The 25,421-nt window shown below is 48.7% G+C and overlaps 7 protein-coding genes and 1 non-coding gene across 8 annotated transcripts; 4 read left to right on the top strand and 4 right to left on the bottom strand.

Moving 5' to 3' along the window:
• Nucleotides 1-564: 564 nt before the first annotated feature.
• On the top strand, nt 565-2,287 carry B0J16DRAFT_308670 (major facilitator superfamily domain-containing protein; the record flags this gene model as incomplete). The annotated part of the gene is made up of 4 exons (XM_046124884.1): nt 565-981; nt 1,032-1,249; nt 1,297-1,524; nt 1,572-2,287. The coding sequence occupies exons 1-4, from the start codon at nt 749-751 to the stop codon at nt 2,285-2,287; spliced, it is 1,395 nt and encodes a 464-aa protein (XP_045980124.1). The 5' UTR covers nt 565-748.
• A 277-nt stretch (nt 2,288-2,564) lies between these two features.
• Nucleotides 2,565-4,892, bottom strand: B0J16DRAFT_364224 (phosphate transporter). The gene is made up of 2 exons (XM_046129923.1): nt 3,941-4,892; nt 2,565-3,884 (listed from the first exon to the last, which is right to left on the bottom strand). The coding sequence occupies exons 1-2, from the start codon at nt 4,403-4,405 to the stop codon at nt 2,625-2,627; spliced, it is 1,725 nt and encodes a 574-aa protein (XP_045980123.1). The 5' UTR covers nt 4,406-4,892; the 3' UTR covers nt 2,565-2,624.
• Nucleotides 4,893-6,986: 2,094 nt separating this feature from the next.
• On the top strand, nt 6,987-7,057 carry B0J16DRAFT_t258. Its single transcript has one exon. It is a non-coding gene; the product is annotated as a tRNA-Gly (tRNA).
• Nucleotides 7,058-7,552: 495 nt separating this feature from the next.
• On the bottom strand, nt 7,553-12,240 carry B0J16DRAFT_402901 (uncharacterized protein; the record flags this gene model as incomplete). Its single annotated transcript, XM_046132686.1, has 3 exons — nt 7,553-11,323; nt 11,375-11,551; nt 11,606-12,240. The coding sequence occupies 3 exons, from the start codon at nt 12,238-12,240 to the stop codon at nt 7,612-7,614; spliced, it is 4,524 nt and encodes a 1,507-aa protein (XP_045980122.1). The 3' UTR covers nt 7,553-7,611.
• Nucleotides 12,241-15,317: 3,077 nt separating this feature from the next.
• Nucleotides 15,318-19,468, top strand: B0J16DRAFT_272487 (Gcd10p family-domain-containing protein; the record flags this gene model as incomplete). The annotated part of the gene is made up of 3 exons (XM_046123605.1): nt 15,318-17,128; nt 17,580-17,638; nt 17,838-19,468. The coding sequence occupies 3 exons, from the start codon at nt 15,318-15,320 to the stop codon at nt 19,466-19,468; spliced, it is 3,501 nt and encodes a 1,166-aa protein (XP_045980121.1).
• A 208-nt stretch (nt 19,469-19,676) lies between these two features.
• On the bottom strand, nt 19,677-20,495 carry B0J16DRAFT_323021 (uncharacterized protein; the record flags this gene model as incomplete). Its single annotated transcript, XM_046125747.1, has 1 exon — nt 19,677-20,495. One exon carries the CDS (start codon nt 20,493-20,495, stop codon nt 19,677-19,679), a length of 819 nt encoding a protein of 272 aa, XP_045980120.1.
• Nucleotides 20,496-20,601: 106 nt separating this feature from the next.
• B0J16DRAFT_173018 (actin-related protein 2/3 complex subunit 3) lies at nt 20,602-21,932 on the bottom strand. Its single transcript, XM_046122444.1, has 3 exons — nt 21,800-21,932; nt 21,274-21,669; nt 20,602-21,197 (listed from the first exon to the last, which is right to left on the bottom strand). Exons 1-3 carry the CDS (start codon nt 21,803-21,805, stop codon nt 21,021-21,023), a joined length of 579 nt encoding a protein of 192 aa, XP_045980119.1. The 5' UTR covers nt 21,806-21,932; the 3' UTR covers nt 20,602-21,020.
• Nucleotides 21,933-22,960: 1,028 nt separating this feature from the next.
• B0J16DRAFT_387371 (uncharacterized protein) lies at nt 22,961-24,319 on the top strand (the record flags this gene model as incomplete). Its single annotated transcript, XM_046131674.1, has 1 exon — nt 22,961-24,319. The coding sequence occupies one exon, from the start codon at nt 22,961-22,963 to the stop codon at nt 24,317-24,319; it is 1,359 nt and encodes a 452-aa protein (XP_045980118.1).
• Nucleotides 24,320-25,421: the final 1,102 nt, after the last annotated feature.

Below are 25,421 nucleotides of genomic sequence, written 5' to 3'. Positions count from 1 at the left end.
GCGGATTCAAGCATCGATATGCATGTAATTCAAGGAGATAAAGCGTGCCTATCACGAACGTGCTCGGACGTGGTTTAGGTTTCACTCGCGGTTTCATTTTCCCCGCATGTAAAGAGTCTAGAAATCGAATGATGGGAGTTTAATTGCCGAGGTGTAGTACCGATTTGCATTACAATTGCCGTGTTGGTATGAAAGAGTTAACAAGGGTACATGTCTTGAAGGTTTACTAGGCTTTAGACTTGTACAATAGTTTGAATGACTTGGACATCAAATGATAATCTCCCCAAAAATGTATCTTACTGCATCTGCTTAGAAGCCCTCCCATTCGGTCTATCTTTGTAACGATAGACTAGATCAGAAACCTGATTCATGTGTTCTATGCAGATCATCATTCTTCTAACCAATTCAGGTTGTCTCCCCCACAATCCCCAGGTTTTTTTACTCCTTCTCCAACACTAACTTAACTTTGGTGGAGACTTACTCTTCTGGGGTTACATTGGGAGATATGGCTTTGTTTGTGTTTCTATGACGGTCAAAGTGTCACCCCTTGACTTTGGCCTTGGCCTTGAATGCTGCCTCGGGTCGGGTTTAGACCAACCGAAGGCAACATGATTACAGTCCAGTGCAGTCCAGTGCCAGGGATCGTCCTGTGAGGTGAGGGGATCAATTATAACCTTCCCCTTCCCTACCTTCCCCTCAGCCTTCCCAACCTCTCACCAACTCTATGCTATCATTGTAATCGTTCATCATGGGCGTCAAACAGTTCTTCAAAGATCGCCCTCTAAAGGTCAAGGACAGCAAAGTCACCAAAGCAGCCGAACTCACCCTACGAGAGTCCATCTGGCCTATTGCTCTTGTGACTGTCCTCTTCTTTCTCTGGGGTTTCAGTTATGGCCTTCTCGATACCTTGAACAAGCATTTTCAAAAGGTTCTCGATATTGATCGTGCGCGATCTGCTGGTCTTCAAGCTGCGTATTTCGGGTATGTCACACTCACTGTTTCTTGTTCTAATTGATACTGACTTCTTCAAGTGCCTACCCTCTTGCGTCACTGGGACATGCTGCGTGGATCCTCCGTCATTACTCATACAAGGCGGTTTTCATCTGGGGCCTTTGCTTATACGCTGTCGGTGCATTGATTGCTATCCCATGTATCAAGGCAAAGTCGTTCGCTGGCTTTTGCATGTCCATTTTCATTATTGGTAATGGACTTGGTTCGCTTGAGACAGCTGCCAACCCTTTCATCACTGGTAAGTTAGTCCATCTCGTATCATATGCAAATCTCTGACATTCATAGTCTGCGGTCCTCCTCGATACTCGGAAATTCGCATCAACATTTCCCAAGCCTTCAACGGTATCGGCACAGTCATCGCTCCTGTGCTCGGTTCTTATGTCTTTTTCAATAACCTCGACGACGATGCGGCCCTGGCCAACGTGCAATGGGTTTACCTTTCCATCGCTGTCTTCGTTCTAATCCTGGCCTGCCTGTTTTACGTGTCTAAGATCCCTGAGATCACCGATGCTGGTATGTTTGCACCTGATAACTTGGTAAAGCTCTACTAACAGCCCCAGATATGGCATTCCAAGCTGCTGAAACTCACTCAAAGGCTGACGAGAAACCATTCATCAAGCAATACAAGCTCTTCCACGCATCCTTCGCTCAGTTCTGCTACACGGGTGCTCAAGTCGCCATCGCAAGTTTCTTCATCAACTACGCAGTCGAGGAACGTCCCAACACTTCAGAATCCGTAGGCGCAAAGCTCTTTGCCGGCGCCCAAGCAGCATTCACAGTCGGTCGATTCTTCGGAACATTCCTCATGAAATTCATCAAACCACGAAAAGTGTTCCTGGTATTCCTTGTCATGTGTATCGTCTTCATCGCTCCTCCTATCGCGCACCGCGGAGATACTGGCATCGCGTGCCTCTACATCGTGCTCTTCTTTGAATCCATCTGTTTCCCTACCATCGTGGCGCTAGGTATGAGAGGTCTTGGCCGGCACACCAAGCGAGGTAGTGGCTTCATCATTGCTGGTGTTGTTGGCGGTGCTTGTGTTCCTCCTCTGACAGGAGCTGTTGCGGATATGCACAATATGCAAATTTCCATGGTCGTTCCCATGATGTTCTTTGTTGCGGCTTTGTCATATCCTCTTGCTGTCAACTTCATCCCGGCTTACAAGAACGTTGTGGATGTCTTTTATGAGGCGGAAATTGGTCTTGGGGATCGTACTGTTGATGAGGAGAATGTCAAGGGTGGACATTTAGAGGAGAAAGAAACCGCAGCTCATTAGGTGACAGCAGTCAACATTGTATATATATCAAGCTCCAGCTCAATCAAACCCAGATCAGGTCATTAGCCTAAACTACACAAATGTTTAATGCTTTCAGTACATGAATAAGAAACTGATCCTAATTACATATACCTATCATAAGACTCGTGACTGTTGAACAGCGACTCGGGTAGCTAGTATAGGATTTGCTTGGTCATGTGGCACATTTTTAGGTAATAGTAGGTATAGATAAGTAATCATCAAGTTGGTATTGTCTCTATCGAATTATCCCAAACGCCATTTTTATCATCATATCAAACATAAATTCTATCGCAAAACATCCAATTCATTCCAAGCTCTAAGTCCATCGAGGAGCGTTGGTGATGAAAGCCATAAGGATTCCAGAAATCAGACCAGCAGTGGGCACAGTGATGAACCAACCCATGTAGATCCATCCGACCATGCGCCAGTTGATAGCTCGCCAGTCACCGTTGCAGAGACCGACACCAACGATAGCACCAGTGATGCACTGAGTGGTAGAGACGGGGAGCTTGAGACGAGTGGCCATGATGACAGTGATGACTGAGCCAAGCTCGATACAGAAACCACGGGCAGGAGACATGAGAGTGACTCGGTTACCAAGGTTACGCATGATGTTGTATCCGTATGTCCAGAGACCTAGAACAATACCAGCACCACCGAAACCAAGAATCCAGAGAGGAACCTCGGATCCGCCGGCGGGGACAACACCATCTTGCCAGATCTGGTAGATGGTGGCGTAAGGACCGACAGCGTTGGCGATATCGTTGGCACCGTGGACGAAAGAGGCGGCGGCAGCAGTCATGATCTGGAGGAAAGTGTACAGGAACTCGGTTCGGTTGTCGAAGTGCTCAGCGCGGGCGTGGATCTCCTCGACATCACCAGCGACAACAGACTTCTCGCTTTGGGAGCCGACAATATCCTGGTCGACACCGTGGAGTAGAACGAGCTTGAAGGCCCACCACATGTAGGCACCGGTGTACCAGGGCTTGTTGGGCTTGGGGCCGATCATGGACTTGTATCCGGAAGGGTTCTCGGGCTGAGGTTCCTCGGTAGCAGTCTCAGTAGCGACCTTCTTGCCGTTGCCAGTCTCAAGATCTTCGCCGAGAGCAGCACGGTTGGCGTTACGGCGCTCCTCGAGCTCCTCAGCAGTAAGGTGACCCTCGTAGAAGTTGCGGACAACACCTTGGAAGTTGGCGGGAGTGGGAGGGACAGGACCTCGGCGGAGGAGGAAGGGACCCTGAATGATGTGGTAGGCCTTGAGCTGCCAGTCCTCCTTGATGACGACACGGTACATCCAGGGGACGAGGAAGATGGCCATCAGAAGACCCCAACCGGCACCGGTAGCAACGATGACACCGGGAATTTGTTGCTCAGTGAGGTGGACCTCATAAGAGCCACCCTTCCAGAGAAGAAGCATGACAATGAGCGAGGCAGTGAACCAGAAGTAGAAGGGGACAAGGATGAGGCCACGAATGGTAGGGCTCTTTCGGAGGAGGACGGCGTATTTGGTGAACATGAAGAGGGCGGCGGCGAAGATACCGGACAGCATAGGAGCGATGATCCAAGCGAGGAAGACCTGTGAGGGAGGATGTTAGTGAGTTGAAAGGTAAGCGAAAAAGCTTGAATACTAACCTGGACAACACCATCCTGAATGTTGACAGAACCATCATCCTTGTAGCCAATCCAGGTAATACCGCTGCCACCAAGAGCACCAACACCCATACCAAGGACACCGCCGAGGATAGAGTGAGTAGTGGAAACGGGGAAACCAAGACGGGTGGCCATGGTGAGGTAAGTGGAAGAAGCAATGACAGCGCAAACCATACCCAGCATAAGCAGAGCAGGGCTGTCGTTGAAAGCATCGACGTCGACAATCTTTGTTCGGATAGTGTCTGCAACTCGGCCACCAACACCGAGACCACCAGTGAACTCCATGATACTGGCACCGATCATGGCCTGGAAGTAGCTAAGCGAGCGCGAGGACACAGATGAGGCCCATGAGTTGGCGACATCATTGGCACCAATGTTCCAGGCGTCGAGGAAGGCAAAGATTGTGCCTACCGCGAAGAGGTAGTCATACTGAGCGAAGACAGCCATTGCTGCTTAATAGACAAGATTGTCTTGCAAGAATGGTATGTGTTCAAGAAGGGGAGGAAAGAAGAGGATGTTTGGATTCTGAGTAGAAGGAAAGGGAACTGTCTAGGAGAAAGATGCCATGGTTATATACAAGAGTTCTGTGGAGCAGAGGGCAAAGGCAAAAGATAGAGATAGACAATTATGGGAACATAGAAGTGTGTGGGTTGGAGCGGTATCCGTACAAAGCTGTCAGATACTCACACCCCCCTTGAGAAAGAAACCAAAAAAGAAAAAAAAGATCCATCGCCAAGAAACCGAAGAAAAAACGATGCCGGGAAAGACAGGGCACTTGCCACGGAGCTGTCGAGTGCCAAGAGTTTGGATCAACAGGACCTGGACCGAGAGCTTAAAGAGGCAAAGCAGTAAGAACTGGGTATTCCATACATCAAGACATACAGACTATTTACCTGCCTTGATGACTATCCAACTGTTGTCAATATGGTTATCAAATTGCTGTCATACGGGAATATCATGTCGTTACTCCCTCTTTCTCTCCGCGAGAGCCTCCACCAAACTACCAGAAAACGGATTAAGCTTGTCTGAGTCTTTAACCTTGTCTTGCCTAAACTAACCTTGTCCTGTCGCTTCTCCACAGACCAGACTAGGCTAACGTCGCAGGTCTGTAACTCCGAGCTTCTGTCGATCACGTTTTCTCTTACGCTGTTCTCAGTGAGCAGATCAGAGACCGTTTAAGGAGACCGAGCACACGACACCTCAAGGGAATAACGCTCAAGGGGGGCGGGTGAAGCACGACATGTTGCCTAATTCGTCACCGATAGTGCAGCTGCAAATGCGATGGCTGTGCTAGAGAACTAGGGGCCTCGACCTACTGTACGCCAAGATGCAAGCCAGTTCCCGGGGCCAAGATGTTGACGAGAGCTTGTCTTGCAGACAGAGTTGTCGGTAGAGAGCCGAAGGTCTAAGCATTCTGTTTCTTCGCTTCCATAGCATCGTGATCTGTTCTTGTTGGTTACCCATATTTACAACTTACCATTGACTCCTTCAATTAAAGATATCATCTTCCAAATAAATTCACCGAGCAAGAGAACAACACGAGGGTCCAATCCAGACCCAAGATTCGTCAGATGCTCTCAATGCACGGTGCACGCGACTGTTATCCTCATTCGGCAAAAGCGGTTTGAGCAGAGAAGATGGAAAACGTGCATCTCGACCTTGAAGAAGTGACCAATCAAACAGGTACCATGCGTTCAAGTTTCGGTCCACTAGAAAAGAAGAACAGGGATACGAAAATGGAGACGTTCAACTTTATCGTGGATAGAGGCAAGACGCTTGTTCTCTTTGAGTCTAGTCCAGCGGATACTGCCAGAGAGATGTAGACACATTGACCAATAGTGTCTCAAGATCTCTACACGTGTGAGACGTCAATGCAAGATTGGCTACTGGAGCCTCAAAATTCTTATTCTTATTCCACGTCCTCTTCCAAGGTTCAGGTTCGGGGAAGGAGGAGTCCAAGGAGTCTCAGCTTTTGTGGGGGAAAAACATCCTTTTTTGCTTTTGCTTGGTTGATTTGATTCCTCGGTATCCAAAAGTGCTTCATCATGGTCTGTGAGCTTTATTATGAGACAAATTTACAATAATTCTTATTAAACAGTTCCAATACTTCAGCTGGATATCCTCTTGGCATCATGCCAGGCTCAATATCTGCTATAGCATTGATACAGATGGTGACCGACGCTCCAGAAGGAAACCTCCGACTTGCCACACCGCGTGTAGATGGAGAAAGACACGGAAAAAAACAAGTTGCCTTTCGTCCATGACCCACTCCTGATCTTCATCAGTGAGGCAAAGGCATCCATCCACATGCAGCGTTTACTGCCTCACAAGAAAGTTCCAGAGTTGTAAAAGCTCTTCGGTCATAGTTTCACTCATCAAATGCTCCAATCGCTATGTTTGTATACTGTTTGAGGATTCAACGCACGTAATAAACATTTCGGCAGTTGTCCATCCCGGCTGCGGTATAGGGTAAAGATCTTCACAGTTTAGAGTTAGAAATAAAGATAAAAATAAACGTGAAACGTTTGATGAGCGCTCAACTGAAGTTTTTCTTATTCTTATTATTAAAGATCTTCAGTTTCATCGGCCTCAATTCATGCTGGACTGCGTAGCTGACCTATCGTCTGCTCAATATCATGTTTCGTCAGACATCATTACAGGCTCTATGACATTCCGAGCTGTGCTGATACGACACGCTCAACTCTCGCTAATGATTGAAACACAAGATCGACCGGAACTTAATTCAATCATAGATAAGGCCTTACAAAGTCACGGAAAAGCTTAACTGATGTTTAAAATAAACACAACTGTCACTTCTACGAAACATCATTCTCACAAACTGTTGCACACGTGACACCCTTCCGTAACCACTCTAGCGTTCTTTACAAGCGTTATCCCAAAACTCAATCTTACTGGCTCGCCTAAACGCCGTACCCGCCCTTAGAATTTCCATCTTCCACTCCACCAAAACCCAGCATCGTGAGAAACATCTGCGCTCTTCCGTTCGCCTCATCCCAACAATCAACGAGCGTAATTGGTTTAGTGGTAAAATTCTCCGTTGCCATCGGGGAGCCCTGGGTTCGATTCCCAGATTACGCATCTTAGGGGTTCGAGAGCGTTGTATATCTTTTGCTGGAGGTTTCTTTTTGCCTGTGTGATGTTCTGGAGTTGATGGCTGGTCTGAGGTGGCCTTGTTGGGCTTTACCACTCCGGTGGATATGGACTGGGCTATCATAACCTGTCAGTCAGGGTAATAACAGAAGAATTGTCCTCTAAGCTTTAGGATACTGTAGGAAAGTAGCCTAAGTGCTAGTTTTAGCTAACATAAAGTAACCAAATTATTTCATCTCTTATGCTTTCAGCGGCCAATTCTTCTGATAACCCGAGACCTGTGATTGGGCTTTGTAGAAGGGACGTTGTTTCTGTGATGAGAGTTGTGTAGGTTTGTGCAAAAGGAAAGCTACTTATTCATAGCAGCGGTATTGAAATCTTGTGATATTGCATTCACTCGGATTCCAACAACATTGAAGAGACAGGTTACTTTTATTAACGAATGGCTATCTGAAAAATTTCCAACAGATTAAAACATTGTACCTGATCCCTTCTCAACTCGCAGCGATGCTACAACTACTGCATCTTATATGTTTCCTGACTTAGGACGAGTATTTGTTGTCACAAAAGTCAACAACAATGGCGATAAAGTACTCGTCGCAGGCGTACACGTCGGGGAAAGCAAAGACAAACTCGTTGAGTCCCTTCTCGGCAACAGACATGTAAGGATATGTCTTCTCGGAGCAGATGTTGCTTCCATGGTGGTCGTCTGTGCCTGGCGTGCAGCCGACATAGACCCTGGCCTCAGTGACCTCGTACTGAAACTTGTCGTGGATATCAATGGAGACGACAATCTCCTCGGCATAGCTGTCGCGGCCCTTCACCATCTCGATGAAGTAGTTGCCAAACTTCTTATCACCACCGTTAGACTCGTAGAGCTTTCCGTACATGGTACCCTTGAGCTCGTCGTAGCTGTAGAGAACATAGTCACCGTGGTGCTTATAGCAAGTGTTGGGGTGTGTGTCGGAGGCAAACTCCTTCATGGGAGCAGAGTGTTGACCGTCGATACCGTAGGCCTTGACGACCTTGCCCTTGCACTCAGGAACGTATCCGTTGTAGAACTTGGCCCCATCTCGCTTGCCATTCTTCTTTCCAACAAATTTTATAGGGTGATACGCCCCCTCCCATTGAAATATCTTTGGCTGGCCGACGACCATTTTGCCGTCAGGGTAAACGTGGACTGTAGCACGCTTGCTGTGCTGAGACTCAGTGGTATTGGCAGCTTCAGAAGTGGTGTTCAGAGCTTGCTCAACATCAGCGACGGCTTGGGTGGTGGTATTAGCAGCAGAGTCCGTAGCCTTCTGATCCTGGCGTCTCATGAACCTCATGAGAGTCTGAGTCTCAGTGACATTGGCAGCCTCCGCGGTAGCATTGACAGCCTCAGCAACATCAGCGACAGCTTGGGCGGTAGCGTTGATGGAAGCTTCAGTAGCGTTCTCGACTGAAGGCTCCTGGCGTCTCATGAATCTCATAAGAGTCTGGGTCTCAGTAGCATTAGCAGCATCAGCAGTGGCGTTGACAGCAGTAGCGTTCTGAGAATCCTGGCGCATAAACAGTCTCATGAACCTGTTAGCAGCCTGGTCTTCCTTCTTACTGGCGGCTTCAACAGTGGAGTTGGCGGCAGTAGCAGTAGCATTGGCAGCGGACTCAGTAACGTTCTGGACCTGGCGCTTCCCGTACTTCTCGTGCTTCTCATAGTAGCCATAAGATTTCTCGGTGATATACTCCAAGTCGAAAATTTCGATGATAGCCTCTCGGACGTACTTGTCGACAACCCGGGCGAGGAGCTTCTCGACCTTGGCGACGGCATATTCGATCTCCTTCTCAGTAGGATCCTCGCCAAGAGCGTCAATGGTCTTTGTGAAGATCTCATCAGCAGCCTCGAGAATATACTTAATAGCCTTGTAGATCTTCTTGTCTACCTCATGGGATTCAGGCTCCTTGATACCGTCGACATGGGTGATATGGTGGACAGTCTTCTTGAGGTTCTTGAAGACGATGTACTTGATAGCCTTCTCAACCTTCTTGTAGAACTTGATGATAGTTCCGGTGGTGGGATCCTCGCCAGCAGAGTTGATGGTCTTGTAGATGGCCTTGCTAATACCGTCGTTGATGTTGTACTCAGCCTTCGCAATGTACTTGTCAACCTTGGAAGTGTCGATCTCTACCACCTCATCACCGTGACCGGGAAGAGCAGAGCGCTTGGAATAGTGGCCGTACTTGTGAGGATGCTGCTCGTAGTGAACGGCCGCATACTTCTCATTCTGCTTTTGCTGATGGTTGGCCTTCTCCTTCCAGAGCTTCTCAAAAGCGACATGGACATTTCCGTCGTCGTGGTTGTAGTGCTTCTGGAACTCCTTCTTATCGTGGTAGTAGCTTGGCTCGTGGTGAGCATGATAATATTTGGAAGGCTCATACTCCTTGTGCTCATGGTGCTGATAGTGGTGCTTCTCGGGCTCGTATTTGTTGTGCTCGTGGTACTCCTTGGGGCCGTACTTGTGCTCATAGACGGCATGGCTGTACTTGTTGTGCTCATTCTCCTTCTTATGCTCAAATTCCTTCTTCTCGTAGTACCCCTTCTCAGGCTTGTGCTCATGGTGGCCATAGTGATGCTTGTGCTCAGGCTCGATCGCCTTAGCGTAATGACCGAAATGATGCTTGTGCTCAGGCTTGTGCTCCTTGTGCTCAGGCTTGTGCTCCTTGTGCTCATAGTGGCCGTGGTGCTGGTGGTGCTCAGGCTTGTGCTCATAATGACCGTAGTGGTGCTTCTCCTCGGGCTTGTGCTCCTTATGCTCATAGTGACCGTGATGTTGATGGTACTCAGGCTTGTGCTCGTAGTGACCGTAGTGATGCTCTTGGGCAGGCTTGTGCTCCTTGTGTGCGTAATGACCACCGTTATAGTGCTTATGCTCGGGCTCCTTGTGGTGGTGCTCATGCTTCTTGTGACCATGTGCCTCGTTGTGCTGCTTTCCGTAGCGAATAGCATAGTACTCCTCGATGGCCTGGGAGAGCTTGGCTTCAGCGAGCTTCATCTGGTGATAGTTCTCCTCGGCATGCTTGTGATCCTCATGAATATGCTTGTAGTTGTGCTCGTAAGCATGCTTCTTCTCATGATCGTACTGGTGCTTCTTGCTAGCCTCGGCGAGCTTCTTGTAGATGTGGGCGGGGATCTCGTGCTTCTGTTCCTTCTCATAAATCACATGGTTGGCCTGGGCGTTCACGTCCTCAGCCTTCTCCTTGTAGTAGACCGTGACAGGTGGCTCTTCATGATGCTTGCCATGGTGCTGATACTCGTGGGAAGATCGCTTGGAGTGATGGTGGTGATCATACTTGTCGCCGTGCTTATAATCGTGGTCCTTATGATGATCATGGTGGTAGCTAGGATCATGGTGCTCATAATACTTGTGATGGTCATGATGATGGCCGTAGTCCTTGTTATCGTGATCCTTACTGTCGTAATCCTTGTGGTCATGGTGCTTATGATCATAGTCCTTGTGGTCGTAATCCTTGTGGTCGTGGTGCTTATGATCATGGTGCTTATGGTCGTAGTTCTTGTGATCATAGTTATTGTAATCCTTGTGGCCATAATTCTTGTGATCGTGATGCTTGTACTCATGGTGATAGTAATAACCAGGATCGTAATGCTCATAGTGATGATAATCATAGTGGCTGTGGCGATGCTTGTGGAGATGGTCATGCTTGTGATCGTGGTGGTGGCCATGGTGATGGTGCTTGTGCTTGTTCTCGTCCTCGGACTTTTGGTCAAGCTTTTCGCTCTTCTCACCATTCTTGGTTTCCTCAGAATCTAAGCCGCGGGCGTGGTGGTGGTTGTATCCATCATGGTGCTTATAGTGGTGCTTTCCGTTATTGTAATCGTGGTGACCGTACTTATTAAAGTAGCTGTTCAGGAAGGCATTGAAATCATGATGACGGCTGGGGTCGTAGTGCTCGTGGTGCTTGTAGTCTCCGTGGTGTCCATGATGGTGACCATGATCATAGTGCTTGTGCTCATTATCGTGATGACCATAGTGATGACCGTGCTCGTAATCCTTGTCATGATCATGTTTGTAGGGGTTGTGATGTTTGTGCTTGTGCTCATGGTCATAGTCGTCATCGTGATGCTTATTGTGATGATCGTAATGATGCTCATCATGATCATAGCCATGATGATCGTGATCATAATGCTTGTGGTGATACTTATGATGCTCATGATCGTACTTCTCCCCGTCGTAATCCTTGATGCCGCGCTTGTACCTGAGTTTCAAGTTAGCTTATGAGACCAAATTATAGGCTGAGTAGCAGTACTTCTTGTCTCCCTCCTCGTACTTGTAATCATTATACTTCTTCTCCTCCTCATACTTGTACTCGTCGTACTTCTTCTCATCCTTATACCCTTCGTATTTCTTCTCGTCGTTATATCCATCGTACTTCTTCTTCTCATGACCCTCCTCGAGAAGCTCGTACTTACCCTCGTGCTTGTAGCTGAGTAGTGTTAGTGCCAAGATACAGAAAACGGTTTGGGTATCATCAACTTACTCCTTGCATTCAGCACAGGTGTAGCTGAGAGTAAAGTACTTCTCGTGAACATCGCCAACACGGCTGTAGAGACCATACTTCTTGTAACCATGAGAAATCTTGGCCTTGATCTTAATATAGAGTCTCCAGCCGCCGTTGTCCTTGATGGGGCAAAGTTCGTCGTATGAGCCACCATCAGTCAGGGAGAAGTAGGGGATTTGACACTTGGCCTGCTTGTAGTCGTGAAGGATCACACAGTGGTCGCTCTCCTTGCTGTACTTCTGGGAGTGCTCGCCAGGAGGCTTACCACGCTCGATATAGACGACGACATCTTCGTACTTGTAGTGCTCGATATGCTTGAAGTCGAAGACGATGGCGTTGTCCTTGAAATCAAAGTAGACCTTGCTCAAAGCCTCGTGAGGGGCACAGTGAGCTGAGTCAACACAGAGATCCCAGGAGTTGCCAGGCTTGTAGTCGTGCTGAGGAAAGACAAAGGTGGAGGGGTCGGGAACCCACTTGTGCTTGCCATGCTTCCCACAACCGTCAAGAGAGCGGTGATACTCTTCCTTGCCGGAATTGATCTTGAAGTAGGCAAGCGACTCGTGGGCTACTACCCCAAGAGCGCCGTTAAGGGCGTAAAAGAGGGACGTTCTCATCTCTGCTTTCTGATAGAGAGCAGAATAGAGAGGTAACGAATGAGTTGCGAACTTGATCAGGTTGAGATAGCATATTGGTCGAGATTATCCTGCTCTTTTGTATCTCTAATTCATGAGAACGTTCCTCACCAGGTTGCTCCGCAGAGCTGATGAGAGGGGTTGGAACTCAAGTCGTGATCTGTGGCTGCGTCGAGGCTTGGAGATTGGGCCGATGATATGCCAAACTTTCTTCAGAAGAGGGGAAAGTGAGGCTTCCATGACATCGACGATACTGAGATCAAACCTCAATTCAGAGAGAGAACAATAGTTCCCCTGGAGAATGAGTTCAGAATAAGTTGGTACCCGCCGATGATGGAACGATTGAGATTGCGATCGTGACATGACTAACCAATGGTCTGCAGATATCCACAGTAAATTTGTATTGCCGCTCCCTTTGAATTACTTCATGATAGTAGAAGACGCAGCAACAAGAGTGGGTATCCGACAGAAAGGCCCCATGAGACTCTTGGGGGCTTTCGTGATAATGGAGGCCATCGTACCACGACGTAAGCCGCAATCAGAAGCTATAGTCAGCTTCCGTAGATAGAGCCAGCAAACGTCGCTCAGCTCTTGTTATGACAAGGTCAAACGTTAAAAGACGTAAACGAGCCTCATAGCTTCGAGGTTTTGAGCCTTTGGCTACCGCCAGGATGCCAGAAAGACTGGCTGCAGGGAGCATAAGAGACCAAATAATCTTAACACTTTGTGTAAGCTTAGGCCAGCATTTAGGTTACTTTATTTTGGTTCCCTAAGCATTAGATGACAATATCTCTGCTATCCAGTCGACTGTACATTGGACGAAGGGATAGACAAGCTGAGGCGAACTTAGAAGTGTCCAGCAAGGGAGAGATTTCTGGTTCGCAATAGATCTTACCTCGTTCGACTACCTGTTCGGTCCGTCTCATGAACTTGCTCTGGGATATGGAGCATTTCTCTTCGTTTACAGGAGGGGGACCGTTACAAGGCTGGCGATGTCGAGTGAGGTTCGAGGCGGGCAGCATCGGACAAGCGCTCCTTCCCTTCGGCTGAGGTTCGGTCTTGACTCCTGAGGCTGCAGCGAGGCATGAGATTGTTGGGATCGTCAATAGTTCGAACATAACGACATTAGGACAAGATCAAAGGTTCCACTGGCAAAAGCTTCTGATCAATTGAGTTCTAACGGAAATCACCGATACAGAGGCGGCGAACATGTGCTTCAGGGGTCAAAGTACCTATTGCCGCAGCGACGAATCATGCATGACGTTGAAATATCGTCGCCAGATGGTTCCCCTCAGGAACTCAAGGATTAGAGTTCTAAGCATATTCCCAAGCTTTAATGGAACATCCAAGTGCTTTGAATTGCCTAGGGTAGGTCCAAGATAGACGTGAACAATACCTGTGCATCAGAACAATAGTAGAGTCTGTTCAGTCGAACAACGGAAAATAACGCTGCACAGACGCTGGACCAAAGCACCCATTAACCTTTGGTACAAACAACATAAAAATAGACTAGATGATAATAACCAAGGTAAATTATTCACTACTGACCAAGGTAGGCATGCTTCACTATGAAGGCATTGAAATGAGCAAACTACCTGCGCTCCTTGCGCTCCCTGTCGTCCTGATACATTCACCTGCATAAGCCAGACGTGCAATTGAGGTATAAATGAACGTAAGCGAAAACAAAGCAAAGACCAATAACGAACATGATCTTCGTAGGGCCGAAACGAAGAACGCCACCATGGAGAGCAGCTCTATACTGCAGGAGAACTTGACGTAGGTATCAGAAGAAATGGCCGACAGCATAAGAGACGAAATAGTATAATCAATTTATGCTAGTATATACTGGAACTTAAGCGACTTTATTCTAGTACGCAAGCTTACAGGATAGTCTTTTCTGTTACTCGGCCAGTTTGCTGCACATATTTAGCCTGATAAAAGGTTTTGTTGGGCACATGAAAAACAGCGTCAGCTTCGGCTTAATGGAGATGAAAGGCAGGAATCTGCATTGCAATGCGTGCATGATGAAGCGCAGTGGATATACAGGTGCAGGCAAACTGGTCCTTTTGATCCTCGATGAAGCTCGTACATCTAGTTCTCAAGATCTTCACTGAATACCTACCAAGTTAGAAAGGGAATGAGGTAAATTGTGGGACACGCAGAGAGCTAACCCATAGATCCAGTGCATATTGCTAAATATAGCTGATCGAACTCTTTGAATGGGGGCTCCAGGAAACTTATTGCGATGGTGCTGAAACTATTGCTTCAATAGTGTGCTGTATTGGTCTTTCAGTAAGGTATATGATTAACCCCATTTCTGTCCATCTACTTGACCCTGGAAAAAGAAAGGCGGATTGTTCAGCAAGATAGCAGCAATCCATCGTGAGATTCTTAGAAGAATGGAGATTGTGGAATCGTGGCTCCGGCTACCAATAAAGACAAGAAGGCAGTTGCAAATGCTATCTCATTTCGTTGTAAATACTCATCTAAGACTGGATATTACCTAGATATGCTAAGGGTGTCAGGATACCCTATAAAATCGTAGCCTATCTCTTATGATATTTACCTAGCTGAATATCCTAAAGCTATACAACTTGTTGTGCGGTTGTAGTGAAGTTGCGCTGACATCACGTAAGCACGTATTGCTATTGCATGAGATGGCGATAGCCTCACTTTTCGATATTGATATCACACACTGCATTGTTACCTGCCTAACGCGAAAAAAAAAACATATTCCACATTGCCGTATGTTCCCAACAGTGACAGAGCCAGTGGAACCCACAGTCTTCTTGTAGAATCGAACAGCACGATGAAACGGGAACCCAGCAGTGCCTGTTCACTCTTCTGCCAGCTGCCACAGCAGTGCCAGCATGGCTTATAGTCTCTCTAGAAATGATTCCTCTCTTTCTTTTCTTCCTTCTTCCTCAACCTACACCACACCCTACCACGACTTTGGGAATCATCAACACTTCTTGAGAATCCATCAACATATTCTTCTTGGAACCAACACATCCTTCTTGGAAGCCTTTCTATCATTGCTAACAACTACCAACAACATCATGAAGGTTGCTGTGATCGGCGGTGGCCCAGCTGGCCTGGCCACTCTCAAGTTCCTCTCTGAGGCCCATGAGTATTACCCTATTCCCCCTATCGAGGTCCGCCTCTTCGAAGTCGAAGCCCAGATTGGTGGCACTTTCGCCTATCGCATCTATGAAGACGCTGAGCTGGTATCGTCCAAGTATTTGACTGCCTTCTCCGATTTCCGTCTCCCCAAAGATGCCCCTGACTTCGTGACCCCACAGGTTTATGTCAAGTATCTCAAGGACTATGCCACTCACTTCAACCTCTGGCCTAAGATCGAGTGCAACACCAAGGTTGACAAGGTTAGCCGCGGAGAAGGCAACATTGGCCACATCCTCGACTTGACTCAGAAGTCTAGCACCTCTCAGTGGGAGTGTGACGCTGTTGCTGTATGCAGTGGCATCAACGTTAACCCAGTCATGCCACATATCGAAGGTATCGAACGAGTTGGCACAGTCCTCCACTCATCTAGTCTCAAGACTCGAGCCCAGTTTGGCGAAAACACCAATGTTTACATCATGGGTGCTGGTGAGACTGGTATGGATCTCGCGTATCTTGCTGTTACCTCGGCCGCCAAGACCGTTACCCTTTGCCATCGTGATGGCTTCTTCTGCGCACCCAAGATCATCCCGGTTCCTCAAGTCAGGGGCCGCGCAGTTGCTACTGATATCCCGAACAAGCCCGTGGACACTTCAGTTGCAAGCTTGTTCGACACAGCCTATGTTCACCCGAAGCTTCAGAAGAGCCAGCTACTTTGGAACTACTATGACACTTGGATCAAGAAGATGCACACCCTCATCTCGGGTACCGAAGAGGGACCTGACCAGTGGGTTGGACAAATGACCGCCTCCCGCAAGCACGTCGACTCAATTCTTCTCTGCAAGAGCGACAAGGCTCTACCTTACATGAATGTCGGTAAGCGATCCGATTCTTGGTTCAACCGCGTTCGATCTTCATACATGAATGTCAAGATCAAGGACACTGAGGGCAAGAAGATCGATGTTGTGAGCTGGCCTACAAAGATTGGCCCTGATGGCTCGATGCACTTCGACAAGGCACTACCTAGCGACTCAATCCTCTCCGACGAACAGCGCAAGCCTGATGTTTTGGTTTTTGCTACCGGATATACCCGCGAATTCTCTTTCTTGGGAAATGAGTATCCCGCTGTCTCGCAGACCAACGTACGAGGTATCTACAAGGAAGGAGACGTGACAATCGGCTACATTGGATTCATCCGCCCTGCTATCGGTGCCATCCCTCCCCTCGCCGAACTCCAGGCTCAGCTCTGGGTCCTTCGTCTGCTCCAGGACAGCTTTCCCACGGCAGTACCCTCCACTCGCCATCCCGACGCCCTTGACGCATATGAACTTGACTATCAACTTCACGCCCGCGGCAACTACAACTTCTGGGATACCAAGCGAGCTGTCGACCATGAGAGCTATGCCTACCAGCTTGCACTCGACATGGGCTCTGCTCCCCGCGCCTTGACTGTCATGAAGAAGGGCTTCAAGGTCTTTTACACCTGGGCCATGGGATCCAACTTCAACACCAAGTTTCGATTGGTCGGTCCCTGGAAGTGGAATGAAGGTGCGGAATCCATCATGCGCAATGAATTGTTCAACGTTGTCAAGCGCTCCGGGGGTTTTGTCTACCTTGCAACCTATACTCTCGTACCCTTCTTCATTTTTGGTACTATGAGCATGACCCTCTATGCTTGGTATGCTATCTGCGACCTTTTTGCATCATGCTTTGGACGACGTTCTGAGGCTGGTCCCTCTGAGACCCGCCAGTAATCGATTTTGTATGATCCTCGCATCTTGATTTTTGGCATGCGACAAACTCACACTGATGCATGAGTGTTAGAGGCTGGTTTTGGGGACAGATTTCGCTCGAAACGCGAACATGCTTTGTAAAACTACACTTTGTTTTCCTTGCGAATTGGAACAGACAACATGTGCATTGCAGCTTTGACAGAAGATGTACACAGTCTAACGTGTAACATAGAGGTAGATATTGAGATATTGAGATATTGAGATAGTATGAATGTTGAATGGTCTCTTGCCTCTATTAAAAGAATAGCCTTGAAAGCTTGTGAAACTCGCCTAAAGTACTAACTAAAGGATTTCTTCTCCTAGGTATTATCTATGCTAAGGAATTAAGTGCTATATGGGGATTGTAAGCGCAAAGAAGCTCCAGTTGGTACCAGTTTGTACATCATAACTAATAGCACAAGGTGAGAGGAGCCGAGATCTCGGTCAAGATCGGAGTGTGGGGGCCGTGGCGGGGCTCACCGAGGTGAGTGGCTCAACCTTAGTTTTTTCTTTTAGGAATCGCAAACAAAAATCCCGGTTCCAACCTGCGCATACATATCGCAAAATGGACAAAGAGACGGTACAGCCCAACTCATGGGTCGCCATAAAGCTTCCCAACGAGACATACAAGGTGCTACAAGTAGTACCAAACACGTAAGCCAATTGTGCTACTTGCACTCTGCGCAGTCATTAACTTTTGCGACAGTACCGTTTCCCTGGGCAAGTACGGCTCATTCCCGACGAATTTGATCATCAATCGCCCATTTCACTTTACCTATGAAGTCCAAGATAAGCTCGAAGGCGAGACATTCTCGCGACTCCGCGTGGTTCCTGCCAAGGAGCTCAACGCCGACGACTTGGCCGACGCCAACAAGGAAGCGACAGAACCAGCCGAAGGCGACGATGTGATTGCCCCCGCAGACGGAGAGGAGCTTACCCTCGTAGACGAGAGTGGAAAGGTCCTTATCCGATCGAATCGCGAGATCATCGACGACTCGGCGCGACAGACGCTCAAGCCTGAGGAGATCGAGGAGCTTAAGCGCAAGGGCGCATCCGCTGGCAAGGAGCTGATCGCCAAGCTACTCCTCTCACATACGGCGATTGACCAAAAGACGGCGTATTCTTTGGCCAAATACAAGCTTCTTAAGACGAAAAAGTACATTCGACGATTTACCGTGCTACCTCTGGACGTACCGATGTTGGCCCAGTGGCTATTGGAGGATCGCGATGCCTCCAAAATCCTTGAGATGAGGCAGGAGATGATGGCGCTGGTAGGATGTTGGGCGGATGTGCACTTTGGAGGTGTTCCCTCTGAAGACACTAGCGCATCGCAAGGTGGAAGGTGGTTAGTCGTTGACGACACGGGTGGCTTGCTCGTTGCCTCTCTAGCTGAGAGAATGGACATCCTTCATCCTAAGCCTGAACCAGAGACAGCCGACGATGCGATTGCTGTAGGTTCTTCGGAGCAAGGCCAACCTCAGACCTCGGAAACTACGAACCCCCCTGAGCAAAAGCAGGAGAGGAAGCGCCATCCTAAACGAAGCGATTTCAATGTCCCCTATGTCAACAAGAACACCCTTACTATGATCCACGGCCAGACCCAACCTAATCTCGCTCTCCTCCGATACTTCAACTACGACGCTGCCAACGCCAACCCTTCACCCCCTTACCACCCCCTCGATACCAACCTCATGGACATCTCCTGGTTACAGCTTCTGGCCCCCGAGGAAGATGATGCTTACAACAACAAGCCCCCTGAGGCCTCCCCCGAAGAGATCGCATCTTGGAAGACGAACCGTAGAGGAAACTACCACCGCAAGAGGAGAAGATGGGCCCGCATTCGCCATGTAGTCGACACCACGCGTGCCGGTGGTTTCTCCGGTCTCGCAGTCGCAAGCAGCATGGACCCCATCTCCATTGTTCGCAGCACCGTACCCTTATTATCTGGCGGTGCCCCCATCGCCATTTACTCGCCCACCATCGAGCCCCTAACAGAACTAGCCGATTGCTTCAGCGTCTCTCGGAGAGCCGCATGGGTATCTTCGCCTCCGCCCGATGTAGAGTCTAAGACGGCCGAAGAGCTGGAGCGCTGGGAGGGCTCGGAAGAGTTCCCCATCAACCCCACGCTTCTACTCGGTGTGACGATCCAGAGCAGCAGAGCGCGACGCTGGCAAGTCCTTCCTGGCAGGACGCATCCTTTTATGATGGGGCGAGGCGGTGCGGACGGGTTCTTGTTCACGGCCTGGAGGGCGGTGCCGGTGGAGGGCAAAATTGAAGCGAGGGGCAAGTTCAAACGAAGAAAGCTAGAAGCACCCTGAAGCAGTAAAGTTTGGTTAGAAGTATTCACATAGCGCATTTATTGGAATACCCTGGCTAGGTACGTTGTCATCGTAAACTCAGTGGCCGAGAGCTCGGAGAGCACAAGAGAAGAAATGATTTGATTCATGTATGCTGGCTTAAGCTATTTTATCTCTTAGCGCCCTTAGCTTTAGACGATAACCTTCATGGAGAGGATCATCTTTATGTTTATTGGGGCTCATATTCTATTAATGTCCAAAAGCCAAAACATAGTCGTGTTCCGTGCCGCACCATCTCGTTGGACTGCGCTTGCGTGATTATATGCACGAAGTGGTTTGTTTTCGAAGTTATAGCCTTCCCAGCCATAGAGCAGTTGAGGTCGGGGTAGGGGACTCGTACCCATTGCTCCCAATATAGCACAGGAATTAAGCAGTCCACACTAGTCATGCGAAGCGCTTCCGTCTCTTCGCGAAGGGCAGCGTAATCTCGGTAGGGCACCTGAAAAGCGAATCTGACATTGAGACGGCAATGTGAAGCCAGTAGCCGTACTCCGCACGCCCAGTTTGCCAGGTGGGAACGTGCCCCTTCATGATAGCCATGCGGGAAAACAGTCTGTTCCCAAGTAACCATACGCTCAGCCGCGCCAAATTCGTCGTGGTCAAAAACTGATAGCTGAATATAAACAGATCGTGGACGGATTCTCCTAATGTGCCCGGCGAAATTGACCAGCGATGAAGAGTTCGAGATGATGAAACAAGTCCTTGCAGTAAGAAGCTGTCCAAGGGTATTTGTGTCGGAGATATGTGGACGAATGGCTTGGTCCATCAAGGCTTCTCGGTCGGTCGGTATGTAGCCATCATCTGGTACGAAAACGATAACAAACTCTGCCCACACAAAGACGCGAGCCGCTTCAGGAATCTTCATGGGGTACCCCAAGAGATTTTCGTGGAAGAAACGACGGACTTCGGACAAGAGTACGCGACCTGGGTCATTGAGCGGCGGCAGATTTGGAAACAGCTGCCGCTGCTGTTGCTCGGGGATTGACATTTTGCGAGGGCAGGGCGAGGATAGATAATGAAAATGTAAGTCCTGATTACTTCTGATTATGAGAGATGCGAAAGTAGTTGACTACCTACTGAGGAGGCACTGATTCACTGTTGGCCAGTTTGATACTCTACATTAGAAGTGGAAAGTGCAGTGCACATCCATTAAAAAATCACCAACTCGCGCCCATCAAGGAAGGAAGGCCTCAGGGTATGAGAAGAATTGGCCCCTGAGCATAAGAGACGAAACCATTTGGTCACTCTATGTCCGCTTAGACTAACACTTAGGATACTTTATCACGGTAGCCTAAGCCTTGGAGGACATTTCTTCTGTCACCGACCTGGAAGGGTTCACTTGCAGAAGCGTTTATGCAAGCACGATACCCCTGATCAGAAACATTATATACAAGAGGAACATCGAAAGAGTTGCGAATGCTAGAAATATTTTTTGTATGGCGCCAGCTCCTTAGCACTTATATCATTGTAGTCTTCTAAATATGTTCACGTCGCAGCAATTCTTACCAATACCTTACAGCGACTTGCCCATAAACTTTCTCTTGGTAAAGCTCAACCACCACTTGCTGGGCTTGGTCTCATCCTCATCGTATACTCTAGCGAGTAATCGGGCTGCAAGCTCCTGTCGAACCTGCGACAGGTATTGCTTGAGCTGCTCCGCCTCTTGTCTGTCCCTAGGGGGCTCGTACATCTGATATACAGTGTTAGCAACTCCATTATATCCGATTGATTTCCACCCATTAGTCTGGTAGAATTGGTGCACATACCTGGTTAAGAGGCCATCCTGGGTCACCGGGAATGGCAAAGTTAAGGTCAAGGGCCAAGTTCATAACATCCTTCTGGGCATCACGTAGAGAAGCGTGAGGACGGATCTTGGTCAGGCAATCGCTGACGAACCAGATTCCATAGACAAGCAGACGGTCGGCAGGGCCTTGAATCTCGAAGTTTCGGAAGAATGTGTTGGCGCGGAAGAGAGCGAGGACCTCGTCGAGGATATCGTAGCTATCACTGTCGGGGTCGGGTGACTCGTTAGCCGGCAGAGGCGGCGAGGGAATAGGCAGGGTGTAGGCAGGTCCACGGGTCTTGGTTCGGAGAGGAAGAAGAGGGAAGTTGCCGATTATACGGGGGACATTGGGGTCCGAGTTAAAAACGGAGTTGTATGCCTAGAAGGAAGCATGGTTAGCTTGGTTGCTATGGGTTGATATCGTGAGATTGGAGGCGGTGGTGATGCAATAGGAGTAAGGAGTGTATTCATGCAATTGTTTGTATGAGAATTATAGAGTCAAGACATACCGGCATGTTGAAAAGCAATTGATAGACCAATCTGAGTATATCAAAGCTGTTTGGGGGAATATAGACAAATCGGCGCAAGTTACGAGCTGATGGTGAGTTGCGCTTCGTCACCGGCGGGGCTGCACCAAGCTGCTTGGTGCTCACGAAGCTGTCCAATTGCAAGTGGGGCACGCAAAGGCCAGGCTGAGCAAAGTTGATGCCTTATTTTGGAGCGTCGACTTGTCAGGCCACACCGCTTGTGGCGCAGCTGCGGTCACTGCAGATACCGCCACGTCTGCCAAGGTGGATGGCGGCTGCCTAACTGAGCCGATCGATCTCACGTGAACTCGCTACTCCTTCGCGCCGAATGGGTCCGCGACGAATCACGGTGGCAACGCGCTTTTTCCCTCCTCCCTCGTGCACAGATACGCTACACCTACATTTCAGTACCCACTATCCCGCAGAGGAAGAAGCCTTGCTTTGCTCAACAGAAAAAGGCAGAACGGCCCGCCCTAACTTTAAGTGTGTGTCATATGCAGTGTCACCGATAATTCTCTTCCTCTTTTTCTTTCCATTCCCCTCTCTTAGGTTTCTCGACACTCACATTTGCTTTTTCTTACGCTTGCTCGCGTAAAGAAAGGCAATCACTCTCTGCAGCTTTTTTCGTCAGTTGCCTTTCTCTTCCTCCAGCTGGCTTCTTATTGGTCACTGCTTCAAAGCCGATTGCCTCTAAACCCCTTTTTTTACTTTTTTCGTCAATCTTTGACAAGGGCGACGCTCGTGCCAGCCGCTAGCGAGAGCTTGTCTTGTCGCATCTCTTTCACTGGAGATAAACAGGAGACAGCCTGCGACAGGGAATCATTACAATCAGGGCAGTCGCGTCACAGCAAGCCCAGGGCAAGTCTACCTACCTTCCTAGGTACTTTCAGGAAAGAAACATCCGGGTACAGGCAGCCAAACCCAAATAAACCCAAACAATACTGTAAGAGTCATCAAAGGGGGCGAATTCATTTCCATTCAATCAAATATTGAATGCTCGCTTTTGGGTAAGCTTTATTTATTCTTCCTCTTACATCAACACAACCCAGACAAAGAACATCCAGCTGATCCATCCTCTTTTCGCGCGACAGTTCACTTTTTGGAAACGGCAGCTTCATCGGACAGCTGCGCGGTTTGGTGGACATGGCGACATCACAACCTTCTACCTCGTTGACCACTCCGTCGCGCAACGGGAACCTTGCCTCGCCCGACACAACGCCTTGCACATCGCAGGCCCCCGTCGTCACCCCGCGCAAAAGGCGTCTACAGCGCATCTACCGACCAGCCAAGAACTCGCTATACGATATTTTCCAGCAACACGTAGGCACAACGCTTTTCGTGCGACCGATCTGCTGGACAGATCTACATGCTCAACTTCTTGGCGCGCGATGGGAAGAACAACCACCATGCGATACCCCTCAGCCCATCGCGGCTCCAGGCACGCCACCATCGCGAGGTCATCTTAGCCCTTCGGATACCATCATCACTCTCAGCAACTCGCTCACGCAGATACTCCTACCTGACTCGATGCATCCTATCCACTCTTCCAATGCTGTCAAAACGGTTTTGATGACTCTATGGCCCAACGCCTTTAGCAAGCCGAACTATCTACCCGAACTTCATCTATACTTTGGTGGTCGCGTTTATCGTGATGCTGTGCGCGCACATATCATGTGGAATTTCCCCGCCGAAGAGTTGAAGTCTTCATACTCATCTTTCAGATCGGTATCAACGCGACCTGCCGAGTCCTTCAACATTGCATCACAGTCATCACCCACCCAGAGCCCCGCTCATTTGCCCATGATCTGCTACATTGGCAAGACTCAGTTGGCTTCAATCAGAAATAACCTTTTCCGTGTCGCACCTGGTCCAGGACGATCATGGAATGAGCCTGTGTTTCGGCTCCAACAGCTCCGAGCACGTATGCTCCTTCCTTCAAATTCGGATCACGACGCGCATTTTGTGGGTGTCTTTTTGGGAATGGCGCAAAAGCACTTTTACCCTTCCCCACCTCTCACTGGCAGACGCGATTCGCGCATGTCCCCTGGGCAAGGCATCCCGCCATGCCCTAACTTCCATGACCTCAAGTTGAGGATCCTCACACATGATACGGATACGTCGGAGTTTATTGTTTACACTGGCTACATAACAAAGGAGTTTTTGGAGAAGTTCCACGACCCTTTCAAAGCTCCTATGAACGATGATGATGCCGCTGTTTCTGGCCTCAAGATCGAATACACCAGGGTTCCAATCTGGCCGATTCTAGGTCTACGGGAGCGACTTGGCAAAGCTTTGGGCCAAGAGGTTGTCGGCGCTTTCAATCCGAATGAGATAGAGACTTGGGAGAAAGACCCCGAGAAGCCCAGTGGCGAAAAGCGCAAGCGAGAAGTCTTCTCTGAAGTCGTCAGCAGCAGCTTTGAAAAAGAAGGTCAGGAAGAACCGGCAGTTGCTTCAAAGAAACGATGCTTGAAAGAAGGCACCCGGGTGGGTGTGGTGATGTGAGAAATTATCACAAGCAATGCATGAGATGACGGTACTATATACCCACGTTTGGTGTTTGGGCGCAACAGGACAGGCATACACTATTAGACTTTGGTTGGTCGGTCTGGGGAATTGCATTAAGACTCCATCTGCCTCAGTGGCATACATGGCAACAGGAACGGCGCGAAAGGTTACTAGGTTATGATCAGCAGTGGTCGGGTTCACTTCTAATGATGGGACTTTTTAGCGGATTCGACAGCGGACATGTATGGATATCACTTTCTTGTTACATTTTTCAGTCTAGAAAGGCAAGTGTCCAGCACTTGACTATGAATTAACGAACATATTACTTGGACGCCATCGACGCTACTATGTGACATTTCCGCTTGTTCGAGTGATATGAGGAGTTGTTTACTTGACCATGGGGACTTGACCACTACCATATCCAAAGTCTATCTCGTGAGTTATCAAAGTCCTGAGAAACACATGTCTATTATTCTCTGAAAGTCAAACGGATATCGTCCGAACCTCGGGATAGGTCATGAGTACACCATCTTCTCTCACCCTACATTGCTTGCAGGAAGCGGAGATAGTAGAGTTCAGAGCTTGAGCTGATGTGCTTACACCTGCATCAATGGTTAAGTCACTTTGGGGAATACAGTCGTAACAATTTCCTATTCTAGCAAACGGAGAGTTGTCCAGCTATACTTGAATGGCGACAATACGGTCTCGGGATTATTGCACTAGCTTTGACAACTGAGGGTTGCGTCTCCTTCTTGGCTGTGCGACCATCTGCATGTTGAGACTAGAGGGGTGATACGCTCAGGCACAGTAGCTTTAGTCGTTCTTGGTCCTGACGATCTCACTTTAAAAAGAGTGTGGTTTTTGTATCTCTCTTTCCTCCTTCGACATAGACCTAGATAGCAAACAACAGGGCATATAACTACTTTTAATAAGTGACATACTCGATACCCAAAACTTGGGTGACAAGGCTGAAGTGAGCTGCCTTTTCTGCTTGCTGTCCAGAACAGGAAAACTGCCCGTTGTCACCGGGCGTTTCTGTTGCAGGGGTTGTGATGTTTCTACCGCTCTGAAAGCTGGGGTAGATGTGGGATGACGTTGT

Source organism: Fusarium flagelliforme (assembly GCF_020744385.1).
Source record: "Fusarium flagelliforme strain FIESC 12 MPI-CAGE-AA-0113 chromosome Unknown B0J16scaffold_6, whole genome shotgun sequence".
Lineage (NCBI taxonomy): Eukaryota > Fungi > Ascomycota > Sordariomycetes > Hypocreales > Nectriaceae > Fusarium > Fusarium flagelliforme.
Note: the sequence above shows the minus strand (reverse complement) of the source record. Positions and strands in the feature narration are given on the sequence as shown.

Bases quoted from the DNA above. Each gene is read 5' to 3' on its own strand.
- B0J16DRAFT_173018 (XM_046122444.1), bottom strand. The intron at 21,198-21,273 runs GTATGTGCACCA...ACTGTATATCAG, and splicing joins CAGGATGGCCTCTTAACCAG to ATGTACGAGCCCCCTAGGGA.
- B0J16DRAFT_364224 (XM_046129923.1), bottom strand. From the start codon at position 4,405: ATGGCTGTCTTCGCTCAGTATGACTACCTCTTCGCGGTAGGCACAATC. The intron at 3,885-3,940 runs GTTAGTATTCAA...CCTCCCTCACAG, and splicing joins TTCAGGATGGTGTTGTCCAG to GTCTTCCTCGCTTGGATCAT.